The sequence below is a fragment of the Mesoplodon mirus genome (genome assembly GCF_964341445.2).
Source record: "Mesoplodon mirus genome assembly, chromosome: 2".
Lineage (NCBI taxonomy): Eukaryota > Metazoa > Chordata > Mammalia > Artiodactyla > Ziphiidae > Mesoplodon > Mesoplodon mirus.
Genome location: NC_138977.1, coordinates 70,548,213 through 70,564,933, shown reverse-complemented (window position 1 = coordinate 70,564,933; position 16,721 = coordinate 70,548,213). Strand labels below are relative to the sequence as shown.

Sequence of the window (16,721 nt, the reverse complement as noted above, 5' to 3'; positions counted from 1 at the left end):
TTGAGAAAAAATGAAGGCTCACAATGTATCTAATTCATGTGTCCACACAGAATAGAAACTGTCAAGTTTTCTAAAGCCCAAAGTACAGAGAGATGTAATAGGTAGTCAGTCTCTGCATCCTATTCTGAGAGGTGGTCTCTATTTCAGAACAAAACCAAGAAAGAACTATAAAGGAAGACAGAGCTATCTCAAAGTCAAGTATCTTCTATAGATTAAAAAGTCATAACTAATCCCAGAAAATCAGTACATGCAATGACCCTAAGTCTCCAAAAGTCAAGTATCCTGAAGTAAAAGAGGAGGAGTGCCTACAATAAAAGAGAAAGAGAAAGAGAGAGAAAAGAAAACAACTAAACTAATAAAAACCAAAACAGTCCTGATGAAGAGATCTGAAATTAAGGGTACAGAAAGACTGAAATACTAACATAGAATAAGATGAAGAAAGATTAGCAATTTATTGTGAGTGCTCTGAATTCATTTGGATAATTATATAATACAAAGAAAGCTATTTGATTAAAAGGAACAAAAACACACTTTATACAAAGTACAAAAATCAATCCTGATTAATATAAAGCAGTGTTTGCAAAATGATCAATTTACCAACTGATCAAGTAATATTTATGCTACTGTTATAGAAAAAAACCCATGTTAACACACTTAAATGTTGGTTGATAGAATAAATGAACAATATGTTCATGTCACCTACTCTCTACATAAAAGAAACTTTGACAACAAAAGGCTTTTGTTAGTGGTGCAAATAATGACATCTGTCATTCTGAAATCAGACTTTACCTCAAGGACAGGCCTTCCCTTGTATAAACCACTTTCTGTGGACAATGAAAACCCAGTACCTCTATAGATGGCTAACAACTGCTTCTCCTAGAACTAAAAGTATTGTATAAAAGTTGAAAAGTGTTAAACATCTGGGCTAATAAAACAGCATAAGCATTTGAAGCATATTAAGTGCCTTGTGTTTTTAAAATGTGCTATATTAATTACAAATATCCCAAAAGCTATTAATCCAGTAGAGTCCTTCCCAGGGAAGGGTGACAAAAGATAAAAAAAGTAAATGTCCCTTTATACACAACTAACTCCTCTGGCCTTACCTGACTTCTGCAGGCAGACTAACATACTTCTTTTTCTATTAACCCACAGTGCCTACTACCCATCTTGATTACAGATAGTATCACATCCTTTAATTACTTGTCAACAGAACTTTCTCCAATGATAGACTACAGGCAGGTGGAGGACAGAAAACATATTTTTCAGCTGTGTGTCTTCAGTATCTGTGTATTTTCATTCTTCCCACTCAAATCCACATTACATTAAACTCACAGCTGATTTTCCTGCCTATAGTGAATTCATCATCCTATAACTCTTCCATATTATATGACTTTCTAAAACAAAAAGCCGTAATAGCTCCTAATGTTTAGTCCAAGGATGATAAAAATGTTAAAATACACTACACCACCTCCCACATACGTAGTAAATATGGCCAACCAGTAATTTCTACAGTAATATCCTACTTTGCTATTGAGACCAGGCACAGATCAAGCATCCTTAATACAGTCCTCCAGGCAATCACTATCGTTTGGTAAGCACTGGTGTATCAGTGGACTCTTACTTGTCATTCTTAAAGCAGTTCATCAGACTTAAACATCAAGGCTCAATAGTCTGGTCTCCCTGTCTAACTAACCCTATTTTCTACTATTCCCCAACTCAGAAATATTAGTCTCCAACATCCCCCCCATGTGCCACCTTCACACTTGCCTTACAAAAATAGTAACAACAGATAGTCATTGAGCACTTGCTATGTAGTAGGCACTAGTCTAAGCACTTCACATGTACAAATTCATTTCATCCTCAACACTTTGATGTAATAGATAACCTTTACCCGTAACAGATGACAAAACCAAGACACAGAAAGGTTAAGCACTACATGTTAATAGCAAAAGATAAATATTAAAACAATGATTTATTCTTCTCTCGTACACTAAAAAATTACACTTCTGGGCTTCCCTGGTGGCGCAGTGGTTGAGAGTCTGCCCGCCGATGCAGGGGACACGGGTTCGTGCCCCGGTCCGGGAAGATCTCACATGCCGCGGAGCAGCTGGGCCCGTGAGCCATGGCCGCTGAGCCTGCGCGTCCGGAGCCTGTGCTCCGCAACGGGAGAGGCCACAACAGTGAGAGGCCCGTGTACCGAAAAAAAAAAAAAAAAAAAAAAAATTACATTTCTGACTTGTAAACTGTGCTTATTTGAGGGATTTAGGACTAAAGTCTGGAATTACACCTATTCATTTACTCATTTTAATGTGCTAACCTGTATGTATATCCCTCTCTTTCTCACTTCTAAGAAAATTTTCTCTTTCAAAATCTTGCTGAAGAGTCATCTCCCTAATGAAGACTTCCTCATAATAAATCTATTCATTCTCTTAAACTCCCACAATAGAACCACTGACCTAGTATTTAATCAAACCTTCCTGTACTGTTATTTAACATTTCATCTGTGCACATGTAACAATATCGTAAACTCCTGGAAAAACAAGGCCTTATCTTATACTTACTTGTATAAGTGAATATCAGTCACCATAGTGACTGCCATGCCTACTACTGTAAACATACAATATTGTGTTGATGGACGCCACAAAGATAATGGCTACCTTATTATCTATAAGGTCTATATTTTGAGTTACTCTGCTGATAAAGTCAAGCAATGTGCACTGATCCTTTTACATTTTTTTTCATTCCAGTCTCATTGTAACCAACAGCATACACATAAAAAAGCTGGTAGATTTTATCAACATTTAGAGATCCATTTATACTTTCACACCCAAAAGAAAATCCTTATGAATATCAAGGATCTATACAAAGGAAATAGTTATAATCCTCCTTACTTTTAGAAATTTAACACCCATATTCAGGAATTCTTTTCCTTTATATTTCCTTTATGTAACATTTACATTTTTGCTTTCCTAAACAGAAAGAAAACACTCTTAGTCATTTATCTCTAGCTAGGCTTTACATACACTTCAAAACATCCATCATTAAAGGCCGACATCTTTCATTCTCTCAGACAATTTCAGTTCCTTTAAATTTCTAATCAAAAAACAATAATAATAATAATAAACCTTCAGCAAGGTTTCCAGATGTCTATTCAATCTGTAAAGCCCAAAATTACACAATGACCTTAGGTAAGATAAGACCTGTGCTGAACAGGATGGAAAGATTACCTCATGAGTGTCACATGTTAAAATAACTATTTAACCCAATGAGTTATCATTTTTAAAAACAGTACATTACCTAATCAGTTTTTTTATCTACTATGGTCCCTAGATCTTATACATAACCAATAATTTTCTATCTATATTTTCCTTCATTAGGTAGCTGGCTACTATTTAACTGCTCATTCATTAATTTTAACAACTGATCCAGTTTATCAAAATCTGTCTGAAGTCTAATACTAGTTTTTTAAATAGCTTTCATTTGTATTGGACTGTTGCCATGTGCAAACTAACCAAGCATTCTCTACACACACACACACAAAAAGTACATTCAGGTCACGCTGAAATTTTTCTATATGAGATCAGTATCAATTTCTGAGGAACACAACTTTACTTTTTCCCCACTGACAATATTCCATAAAGATCTCAGGTACATTTTACCAACCAGAGAATTGCACACTACAATGGTGAGTATGTAGTCTAATATATCTATTCATTTTATTGATGAATATTAAGAGACTGAATCAAAAACCTTACAAAACTTTAAATAGAGCTGAACATTTTAGTTCGTTCAGCATTATTACAAAGGTAAGTAAGTCAACACTTACTTAGTGCCTATCAGGTGTTGCCAGGAATTATGCCAGGCACTTTTACTACACTACTCATTTAAATCACACAAGAATTGCATTTTACAAGTGAATTATTAAATGTGCCAAAAGTCTTAATGTTCATAAACAGAAGGGCCAGTATTTAAATTTGTACAGCTTGAAAGCCCACATGCCTCCTTTAGTATGCTACCTACACTTCCATTTCTAGCAAATTTTCAGGTAACTGAAGGAGGAGCTATATGCGGGCTACCATTTATGGTCTACCTCCTTATCCCCTTCCAGGACTCCTGGTCAACCCTCACAGCCTACCGAAAACACCACCTTCTGTGTATAATCCTATCAGAGAGTTCATTAGTCCTTCCAGGGAGCTACCTCATATCTTACACTTACTTCTAGTATTACACATTTCACCACATGTTGTAATTATTTGTTTACTCTGTTTTTCCCACTCAGCTACTTACTCCTTATAGCCCAGAGACACATTTAATTCATCTTTAGTACCCAGGATCCAATGCCTGCTTAGCACATAACAGATACAACCAATTATGCTTCATTGCTACTGTAACATGAATTAGCTTACCTGTAACTGGTAAAAAGGAATCATGTTAATATAATGTAAAAGTCACATAATTTTACACGTTATCATTTAACACCACCAAGTAACAGCAAATGGATACAAAGTATGAAGAACACCAGAACAACAAAGCTATGAACATGATGCCTGCTCGCCATTCCTTCTTCCTTTTAGCTCAATCTGGCCACAGGCTCTTAGAAATGCTTGTTGCTCAGTTCTCATCTTTGTGCACATTGCCCTTGTCTTCATAATTTAGCAACTTCAACCCTACCTAATACCTCCTTTTAATAAGTTATCTTTAATTATTTTTTAAGGTAAAGTCCCATATCTACTACAGTATTTACTGATTAGGAATTTAACACGTCTTTTTTACCTGTATTTTTATTAGTACTGTTAGTGCTCTGATTACAACATTGCATAGGTTTTCAGTAGTCTGCTCCCACCCCGATTTTCCCCATAAATTCTAATTTTTAAGCTCATAATTTTGCAAAGCATAAGTTTTCCAGGAATGCATATATTTCATTATGGCAGAAATGCCTGTACGCAAAGTATGAACTGAATTACTGAGAATCCAATGCTCATGGGGCACTATGCACTCATTCGTTCAATTCATTAGACAAATCTTTACTGAAGATCAAAGTAAATAAGGCACTGCTCCAGGCACCGAAGACACAACAATGACGGGCAAAGTATGACTGTATGCTTGTGTGTGTATGCATGTGTGTGCATATACGTGTGTATGTACCTATATTCATATACAACTAAACAACCTTAAATTACATATTATTGCATTCTGATCTCTTTATCAACAATTTCGAAACCTTTTCAGAAGAATTACTTTTTGTTTCCCAAGAGAAATCTTAAACAGAAACAGAATACACCAGATAAAAGCAGAACTCTACACATTTATCCCTGTCCCTGAGATACCTCCAGGAAACCTGGGGCTTGTCAGGCTATGATTTAAAAACCACTGATCTAACGATGCTCTGCCTTTTTACATGAAGCCTGTAATAAATAAAAAGAGTATGACATGGTAAAATCAACTGAGAAAAATGACACTGAGAAAATAAATCAGGTCACCATAAAGCTTCTAGTAGAGGTTAATTTCACTCAACTCCTCTCTCTTCCCTCCCATGCAGCTGTTTTAGTAGGAGCCCTACTAAGATACTTCCGCCCAAGCCCTAATCCCCTAAGAAAGGTATGTGAGAGACTGGGGTTTGGAGAAAAGGAAGCATAAAGCAGATAATTTAGGCCAACTCTTTGAAGACTTAGGGGGAAATCTTCTCACCACCATAATGGTAAAATCTTAGGGGGTGGAAATTAAGGTGAAAGCCTAGGAAAAAAGAGATTTAAGAAGCTATTCAACTTGAAAAGACCTTAAGCAGAAAACAAACAAACATTCTCATAAATCACAAAAGATCCCACAAAACTCACCAGGGTGGGAAATCAAAATGGGGTTTAAGGACAGAATCCCCTTGAATTTGGGACACAGTAATAAACAAAATAGACAAAGACCTCCCCCCACCCCGCCTTCTGAGGCTAACATTTTCAGGGGTAGGGGACAGAAGGGAGACAAACATAACAAATAAGTCAATTATATTATAACTTAGAAGCTGATTCCTGACATGAGGAAAAGAAAGTGTGAAGCTAAGTAAGAGGGATCAACAAGGGTGCCAAACAACCAAGAGGGGGTCGGGGGGACATGGTTTGCAATTTGCAATTTTAAATAGAGGTGTCAGGGTAGGCCTCAAGGAAAGAAGAGTCCAAAAAAGAGATAACGAGTTAGCCAGGAGGACATCTGCATTCCTGCAGCAAGGATTCCATCTGGGCAGAGCACATTGAGTGAGAGAAATGGAAAAGACAGAAAACGGAAGAGAGGAGGGTGCAGGAGAGGACAGATCATGTAGAGCCTTACAGATCTTTGTAAAGATTTTAACTTTTACTCTGAGCCATTACAGGGTATTGAGCAAATTTGATTTATATCTTAAATAGATTACTCTGCTAAGTGAAGAACAAATTTCAAAAGAGCACAAGTATACAGAAGGAGACCCTCAGGCAGCTACCACAATTATCCAGGAAAGGGATGAGGGCTGAACCAGGGTGGTAGCACAACAGGTGGTGAGAAGTGGTCAAATCTTTTTTTTCCTTCATTCAAATGTAGTTAGTTTTGTGGGCTCCATTCAGCTTACCACAAACTCCAAATCTAAAATATACTAGTGGCAATAGACTCCACTGGATCTCCAAGTCCTTTACTAATATCTACATATCGCTGAGATATTTCATATAAATAGTCTTACTGAGTTTTTGACCATTCTAGCACTTTCTCCCATGAAACTTATACTCATTTATTTCTATTCCTACCCAAGTTCATATTACTTTAAAATAATATGGGGAAGGGAAATGGAGAAGTTTTTTTTAAGTCTATGTATCTTTCATTAAAGTCAGTGGTATTTTTTTCCTTCTTTCTTTTTCTTCTTCCCAGAGTATTTCATCAGATGCCTCTTTTAGAAAGTGAAAACAAAAACATAAGAACACCTTTTTAAAAAAAAATTTTTATTGAAGTATAGTTGATTTACAATGTTGTTAGTTTCACGTGTAGAGCAAAGTGAATCAGTTTTCATATACATATATCCACTCTTTTTTAGATTCTTTTCCCATATAGGTCATTACAGAGTACTGAGTAGAGTTCCCTGTGCTACACAGTAGCACAGGTCCTTATTAGTTGTCTATTTTATACATAGTAGTGTGTATATATCGATCCCTATCTCCCAATTTATCCCTCCCCTCCCAAGCAAACCTTCTTCTATATTAATAAAAATACTGAGTTGATGGAATAGTTTCCTGTATTTTCTCATTTCCAAATGTTACCACTGACAGTCTAGTAAACTTTGTTATTTTTTCATACTCCTACTTGGTAATCTGTCCCAGATTCTTTTTAATTTCATTTCACTATTCAAACTGGCAGAGAAAAATATATGCTACAATATAATTGCTTGACTTTGACAAAAGAATAGAAACATTAGGAAAAAGACATTTTGTTTGACACTGTTACTAAAAAAAGAAAAAGAAAAAAAAACTTAACAGACTTTTTTTTTTAATGTAGCTTTCTACAATTGGGGATCAAGTTGAGGTTTTAGGCCATACACTTTTCCTGCCCTAAAAAATTACTATCCGTAAGACAGCTTGAGGACTTAAGGGTAGAAAAAGGAATAAAATATAAATTACACAACTGTATCATGCAGTCTTTATCATCAACAGACTTTGCCTTCTAAAGACTTTAGGAACTGTTCTCCATATTAAAAAAAAACTTTGGTGGGGCCTCCTTGGTGGCACAGTGGTTAAGAATCCGCCTGCCAATGGAGAGGACACGGGTTTGAGCCCTGGTCTGGGAAGATCCCACATGCCACAGACCAACTAAGCCGTGCACCACAACTACTGAGCCCGCGTGCCACAACTACTGAAGCCCGTGCGCCTAGAGCCCGTGCTCCACAACAAGAGAAACCACCACAGTGAGAAGCCCGCACACCACAATGAAGAGTAGACTGCTTGCCGCAACTAGAAAAAGCCCACACGCAGCAACGAAGACCCAACACAGCCAAAAATAAATTAATAAATTAAAAAAAAATTAAACTTTGGGATCCACATGTTTATTTGACAAACCTTTTATAATAATGCCATTTAACAGATGAAACAATGCTCTATGACTTTAAGCTCTCAGACATGCGTTACCTTATTTATTCTAGTATAAGGTATCAAAATATCTGAAAACAGGCTGACCTTTAATAAATCCTAAGAAAAATTTAAATCATATTTCAAAATAAAAAATGGAACAATTATTTACTAAAATATAAATATCCTCATAGAAATGTTATTTTGATTTGTTTGTAAATCATATGCAATTAGTGAGCTCAGAAAAGCAGCTCAGGGATTCAGATCACTAAAACAGTCTTACCTTCGGATGTTTTCCATCGTTTCCATAAATCCTCAACAGTTATATGCTTGTCTTCTCTGTGCAGATGGCTGTGTTTATTAGTAGCATCTTTATATTTCATATCTTCTCTGATAAACTATAAAAGAGAAAACACTAAGTTAAGTATTCTTGAATTCATTATTTTATTCTCTATAAACAGAAAAAAGTAAAATGTGAAATACAGCAGCTGGTAATTTTCTGATCATAACTGATGCATGTTTGGTATTTTATACTCACATTATTCTTAAATGTTTATAAAATTTATTTAATGAGATGTCTTCTAATCATAACAACAACAGCAGCAATAAAAGTACTTATTTAACTCATTATTTATCAGGTCCTATTGCACATTACATAATAAATATGTCATATCTACACACACACACAGTCACTTAACTTCATGACAGTTCTATAAGGAAAGTATTATGTATTGTCATTTTATAGATAAGAAAACCAAGGCCCAAAGAGGTTAACTAATTTGCCTAAGGTTGAAAAAATAATGAATTTCAGAGCTGAGATTCCAACCCAAGCAGTTTGGTTACGCTCAACAGCATAATGTACTGCCTCAATTATTATACATTTTTACCAAATACTTAGTGACAGGGGTATTTCAGAACACACTAAATACTAACCTCAATTACTGCATCGTATTTCTGTTCTAGCTTTTAAGTCATTACTTATAGTTGAAAGACATGATTACAGTGTTTAGAACTAAAGTATTTTACAAAACTGAAGTAGATCCTCTATTAATCTTACTTTAAGTATATACAGAGAGAAAACACTAAAAATTTTCTTTGCTAAAAACCAACCTACTCCGTATTGCTCCATTATATAAAATTCTCCAACTGCCCTTCACTGTCTAGCAAATAAAAAGCAAACTTTTTATGAATTACATACCATTTCCCAATCTTGTCCCTGACAATCTTTTAGGCTTTAACTCTTGACACTTTCCCCATATCAACCCAATACTCTAATTATATAAAACTAATAGTTTTCATAAATTATTATGCTTTTTCTACCTCAATATTTCTGATCTTTCTTGCTTTGGTACTGTTTTACTTGGTATCTTTATTAATTTTTTTTCTGATTCCAAAATTATAAGATCATACAAAAGCTTATTTCAGAAATCCATAATGCAGAAAGTAGAAATCTCTTAGAGCTCCAAACCCTAGAGGCATATTTTTCTGACTTTTATATACTGACAATGAACATCACCCTCAAACAAAAGACCAAATTTTACTTTTGAGTAGAGTTGTTCTCTACTGAAACTAAAAAAGAAAAATTTAATAACTGTAGAGAAATATAGAGAAAAGCATTTCACTTTTCTAAGCTAAATAACCTTGGGTACAAATGAAGATACAAAGTTTTAGGAAAAACCACTACTCAGCATGTGGTCAGCAGACTAGTGTCAATCAGCAAACTGACACTGGTGTAGAATATACACAAAAATGAAGAAATTTCAGAATTTAGAAAACTTTATAGCAATTAGACAATGCTTTCAAAGAATTTGACCCCAAGCATGAGGTAAATTTACTTGCCATGTAGGTCCTATCCATAATGAACTGGTAACAGAATATCTGGTTCTTCACCATAGAGGTAATCTGGAAAGCACTAATGTAGAAGGTGCACTTTAGCACTTGTATATTATATTGTTCTAAATAATGTCTTACTCTTTTTTTTCCTAAATGCCCCCCCCTTTTTTTAAATTTGTTTATTTTTGGCTGTGTTGGGTCTTTGTTGCTGTGCGCTGGCTTTCTCTAGTTGCGGCGAGCAGGGGCTACTCTTCGCTGCGGTGCACAGGCTTCTCATTTCGGTCCTTCTCTTGTTGTGAAGCACTGGCTCTAGGAGTGCGGGCTTCAGTAGTTGTTGCTCGTGAGCTCTAGAGCGCAGGCTCAGCAGTTGTGGCGCACGGGCTTAGTTGCTCCATAGCATGTGGGATCTTCCTGGACCAGCGCTCGAACCCGTGTCCCCTGTACTGGCAGGCAGATTCTCAACCACTGCGCCACCAGGGAAGCCCCTAAATGCCCTTTTATAAAGTTATTTTTAAAGGGACCTGCCTCACTGCCTCCACTCCTCCTGTCTATTTCTATTTCCCATTTTCTATCTCTGCCCATCTCTCTTCCTCTTCTGACTGACATTTTTAGAAACCTGTAGATATACCTGGAAAGTATCTGCCACTGAGATGCTCAGAAACTGCCCCTATCTTGGAAGAGATCCAAGAGTTAGAGAGAAATTCTAGAATGAAAAACATGATGATTGACAGAGCACAGAGGAAGCCTGTCTTGGAAATGGTCCAGTCAGTTGGAACAAATGGCAACTGTTTCATTTATGTGACACATTAAAAAAACAATGTCCTAGGAAATTCTTTTTACCATGTGAGAGCCCAGAAGTAGAGTTCTGTGGCTTTAGGATCAACATATTTCAGAAAATAAAGCTAATTACCATATATAAACTAGGTGTGGCATTCTAGCTACTGAATTACTCTAGAAAGCCTAGAATGAGTATATAGATATCTATCAAAATATGTGCTTAACATAATAATTAAGATATAAAAAAAGACAATAAAATAAAGCTTATAAAGATATCTATAGTACATCTGCTGTAAAAGAACTGTCTGACTCCTAAGAAAGTTGAGCGTAAACTGAATAAATACACTGAATTATGTTTTCTCTGGAATTATCATTCAAAAATTAATACATACTTCTGTTTTAAAATATGACCCTCGAGGGCTTCCCTGGTGGCGCAGTGGTTGAGAGTCCGCCTGCCGATGCAGGGGACACAGGTTCGTGCCCCGGTCCGGGAAGATCCCACATGCCGCGGAGCGGCTGGGCCCGTGAGCCATGGCCGCTGGGCCTGCGCATCCGGAGCCTGTGCTCCGCAACGGGAGAGGCCACAACGGTGAGAGGCCCGCATACCGCAAAAAGAAAAAAAATAAAATAAAAATAAAAATAAAATAAAATAAAATATGACCCTCGAAATAAAACAGAAGTATATTCATATTACAAAAGTATAATCTATATCTTATATCTTCAACATTTTGATCATAAAATATGACTAGAAAGCACCATAATTAGAATTACTTTATCTTAACACTAAGTTGGAAAATACTTAAACCAAATACAATACAAACCATTAGCTTCCATTAAACCATTTTCCCAATATCCTACAAAGGAGCAGACAATTCTGACTGTTCACACTTTTTTAAAACTTCACAGGAAACTGCAGATTTTAGAAATGGGGGAGGCTAGTAGAGAAATTTTAAAAAGAGTCACCAATAACTGAAAATGCATGAGCAAATTATAAATACTTCTTATTCATTAAAATCTGTGACTTAAGAAATCTGAAAATAGAACCTGAAATCCTATGAAGTAAATCTTCAAATAACGTACAGCAAACAATGTAGAGTTCCTTAGTAAACATATCCAATTATGCAAACCCACTGCAGGAAAGTCTGCACTGACAATACAAATAAAGGAATGCTCAATAAATAAATGACTATTGAATATTCTTTTCAAAAACATTTACCCAGATGATTCTTTTATATAAATTCTTCTGGTACCATTAAAGAAATTACATATCTAGTTTCAAGAAGTTACGGGTTTTTTTCTTTTTTACTTTTTATTTTGAAATATTTTCAAAGGGTGCAGAATAAACAAAAAGCTTTTTTTCCCCCAACTGAATCACTTGGGAATAAGTTGCAGGCATGTTGTCCCATTATCACTGAATAATTCAGCACGTTTTCCTATAAACATGATGTCATCCTATATAGTGATGGTATGACCACAAAAATTAGGAAATTAACACTGATACTCTATATTCCCTACTATTTAATCCACAGAACACATTCCATATGTGCAGTTGCCCCAATGATATTCTTTGTTGCAAAAGGATTCAATCTAGGACCATGTGTTAAATTTAGTCCACATGTCCCTTTAGTCTCCTTCAATTGAGAACAGTTCATCAGTCTTTCCTTGACTGTCACAACCTTACAGGAAGTCACCTTTTGAAAGACTGATTTCAGTTCCTTGTACCTGTAACATATATATTATTTTGCATTTTATATTTGTATTTTGTATTTGTGCATATTTTTGTTGTATTTACTTTTATTGTTTTATTTTTATGCTATTTATTGCATTTGTATTGATATTTGTATTGTGTATTTTTATGATACTGCTTAATAAAATCTGATACATATTAACATAAACATATTTTGGGACACTATTCAGCCTCTACCTCTTTCCCTGAGAACTACCTACCAAAATTAGTGTAGATCCCTGAATGTGTCCCCTCCCTCAACCTATCACCCCCGCCACAGCTATGTGATCAAAGGACAGACCCAGAAGAAAATAATCCAGAGCCTGACCAGGATGACAGAATTCTATCTCACAAGAAACTACAAATCAGATCATGAAAAGTTGGGTCATTTGGCCAAGGTTCTGGATTTTTAAGGTAGTAAAGACACTTGTGTTGAAGGTACCATTTTATGAGCAGTCAAGGTGGGCCAGGTGGTGAGGAGAATGGAGGAAGCCAAAATGCAGAGAGAGAAAATAATAAAAAAGATAGGAGTGAGCACACAGAAAGATACAGCACCAGAACTGCCTCGGTTCCCAATGACTTTCCAGTCTCAGTTACTCCGGAGGCCCGGGCTATACAATTCTTGTCCTGATTTCCATGATGTAACAATGATAAATCTGTCTTTCCTCTTTTATTTTTAAATACACAATTTTAAGACCTCAAAACCCAGGAGAGATGATTTATCATCATAGTTAAGCACTCAGACTCTGGAAGTGACAGACTGTATTCAAAATCTGACTTCACTACTTACGTTCTCTATAGCCTCATATTTCTCCTCTGTACAGTGAGGAAAATAAAATTGTCCATTACATATGGTTATGAAAAAGATTAAATTAAAAATGTGTTCATAGTGCACAGAAGTATTAGACAATAAAAATATTTCAAACCAAAATAATTGTTTTTTACATATCAATGTTATTACTGTTGAAGTTTAAAGCCTAAATAAATGAGTTTCACCCCAACTATATTGGTAGGATTAATACACATTTTGGGGAATTTAGACATTTATGAAGAAAAGATTGCCCAATACTCATAAGTACCATTTCATATATTCTGAAACAAAATACGTAACACAGAGATGGAGAGGAAAACCACAGTCTTTTCACTGACAATGTAAGCAGAGACTTTCCCAAAGGACACCTGTCATCAAAACAACACATATCATCCAAGGTCTGATATGTGAGTCAGTCAAAGCAGATGCGTTCCTTGAAAAAAGTTCCAGGGTCTTCCTGTCTTGAAAATAATACTAAAATAGCTTAGCATAATGCTTCAGAGGGGAAAGAATGCATAACAAGAAAGGTAACTACTGTTAACCTCAACTTTTAAAAATGAAAAAGCTAAGGCAATGAGAGGGTTAACAATTTATTCTATTTTGTATATAGCTATTTAGAAGACCTAATAGTGAAAGTAAATTCTAAATAATTCTAAAATTTACATTCTTCACCACCATCCTAACCTGGCTATTCTGTAAAAATTCATTGATTCCCAAACTCTCAGAAATGATAACATAACAATTAAGCATGAGCTGCCTATGTTTCTCTCTTCATCCCCAAATTGTTAAAACAAACAGCACAGTGACTGAGAGCACAGACTCAGTTTCCAGACCACACAGATATCCCAAATCTACTATTTGTCATATGATCTTAGTAAGTTACTTTATGCTCTGTGCTCCTGTTTTCTCATCAGCAAAACGGTAATAAAAGTCACACGTCAAAGGGTTGTGAAAATTAATTTATTTCATATGATGTGTAAAGAACAGTGCCCAGTATATAATAAACACTCGAAAGTGTGAGCTATTTCTAGTATACTAAGACATTCCTTGTTTTAATAACTTTGATCTTATCATCTAAGATGGATGATGACAAAAACACAAGAGAACACAGGCAAACTGGTATATGTTTTCATGAAAGTTAAGAATGAAAAAAGCAGTATAATTATTTAACATCTGAAAACATTTTCTTCAGATCCTAAATTCAAACATTTAAATTATATGCTAATGAAAACTTCAGGCTTATTTGGATAGTTTCTCCATTTTAATACAAGCATAACTTTACATTTCTGCTCCACCTCCCACCACGGTAACTCCTTGCAGTCTTGCCATAGTACCATTTCAGCCCTTAATCCCATTCCCTGAGCTTCCAACATCAAAAATCCACCAGTCAATCCCCAGTTTACCTGCAACAATAAATCCAATGATGACCTCCTTAGGATCCTGTTCTCTGAACAGCTCAGGGTTCAACTGGTTCCACGATTACTGTCAACACCATTTAAGCTAGACCATAGCCTTTTTTAAGCTAATTGTAGAACTTAACCATTATTTATGACACTGGTGCAATTGACGGATCAGTTAATAGACAGAGATGACCCATGGTCAGAGTCAAACAACTAATTTACAAAGAAACTTGTAAAATACAATGTTTTTATCAACTGAAGTCGGCCTGCCATTTGTTTTACAGAAACCAATGCATGACCTATATCATGGTTATTCTTCAAGATTATTATTGATCACAATCCAAAAATCTCTTAACAAAATTACCCATGATTCCATCAGTCTGTCCACTAGTTTAAAAAAGAAAAAGAGCACTGTACTGTCATTAACAAGAACACGAAAGTAAGAGTCAAAATGACTTAACTTCTGTGTTCTCATTTGGAAAATAAAAGGTAAAAGATATCTCACAAAGTTATAATGATAAAAAAGAGAGCATAATGGACATATATACACTACCAAACGTAAGGTAGATAGCTAGTGGGAAGCAGCCGCATAGCACAGGGAGATCAGCTCGGTGCTTTGTGACCGCCTGGAGGGGTGGGATAGGGAGGGTGGGAGGGAGACGCAAAAGGGAGGGGATATGGGAACATATGTATATGTATAACTGATTAAATTTGTTATAAAGCAAAATAAAAAATAAAAAATAAAGATGCAAAAAAAAAAAAAAAAGAGAGAGCATAGCTTTACAAATATATGGTGAAAATATATACTGGAGTTAAAACAGGTAGGTACTGTGCCAACTAGAGATAGACCAAAGTCAAGTTTTGGCCTTAGTTTCCTCTGCCAAAACCTACCATTAGGATTTGGTCTCAGATTCCAGAACTCTGAACACCCAAATACATACATACATGTCTTTCTGCCATCCATGAATTTGTGTGTGATCAATACTCATAAGATCACATAAATTAAATTTATATCCAATCAGCATAACATCAGTAATATATATAAAGTAAGTCATTCAAATTTAACATAAATATGTGAATTTCACTTTAAGTAGTGATAAGCATTCAAGACATAACAAACAAAAAATCTCCTTCTGTTTTTTTTGGCTAAAATTTAGTAAGTCAGAACTTATATTTCCAGCCACAAATGAAATTATAGAGACCAGATGTACCATCCTCCCCCAAAACAACTAAAAACCCATACAAAATGTAAGGAACACCAGCTTTCAAGACATTGAACACTAGGCAACAAATTACAGTGATCTCTGAGAGACAAGAAACAAACAAAGTATGCCCTATGGCTGCCCTAAATTAGTTCCTGGAGAGAACTTCCAGAACAAGGTGCAGGAAGAGAGAACCCAGGCAGAGACTGGCAGTCCTGAGTTGAAGAGATGGAACTGAAAGGCTGAGGAGACTAAGGGAGGGTAGAGAATACAGAACTAAGTACCAGAGAAGAGTGAGCTGCACAGAGGGAGAAGCCTGGATATCTAGAAAGAGTGCCTTGAGTCTTTAGCTGACTACTGATCAGCTCATGCATGCAAGGAAGCTACAGCAAGCCAAAGAAAAAAGACATGCAAAAGAATTATTGAAGACAATCCCTGAAGATTTCACAGGGCAGGGAATGGTGCTTATTCCTACAAGACAGAGTAGAAAACCATAATTTGTGGGTCACCAGGTAGAATACTAAAAAGGGTTTTGCCTCAGTACTAGGGAATATTAACCCTAGACTAAGCTCCACATTGGTCTTGCCTAAAAAGCTTATAAGTACCAGCCAAAGGGATTAAACTGTTCCCAAGTAACTTAAACCTGTCCTAGAACAAAGCCTAAGAACATTTATAGGAATAACTAGGAATACCCACACCCAACAAGGTAAAATCTACAATGTCTGGCATACACTGAAAAATTACCAGGCATGCAAAGATACAGAAAAATACAACCTCAAATTAGGATAAAAATCAATTAAAACCAGTCCAAAAATGGCACAGATGAGAGAATTAGTAAACAAACATATTAAAATAACTATTGCAATTATATTCTAGATATTTAAGTTAGGGTAAATATTAAGC

The 16,721-nt window shown here is 35.7% G+C and overlaps 1 protein-coding gene across 2 annotated transcripts in view; it reads right to left on the bottom strand.

The window, feature by feature from the left end:
* STIM2 (stromal interaction molecule 2) overlaps positions 1-16,721 on the bottom strand; it is a 172,024-nt gene that overhangs the window by 54,997 nt on the left and 100,306 nt on the right. For both annotated transcript variants that reach the window (XM_082638404.1, XM_082638405.1), the window contains exon 3: positions 8,353-8,467. In XM_082638404.1, coding sequence (XP_082494530.1) covers positions 8,353-8,467 — 115 coding nt within the window. The remainder of the gene's footprint in view (positions 1-8,352; positions 8,468-16,721) is intronic.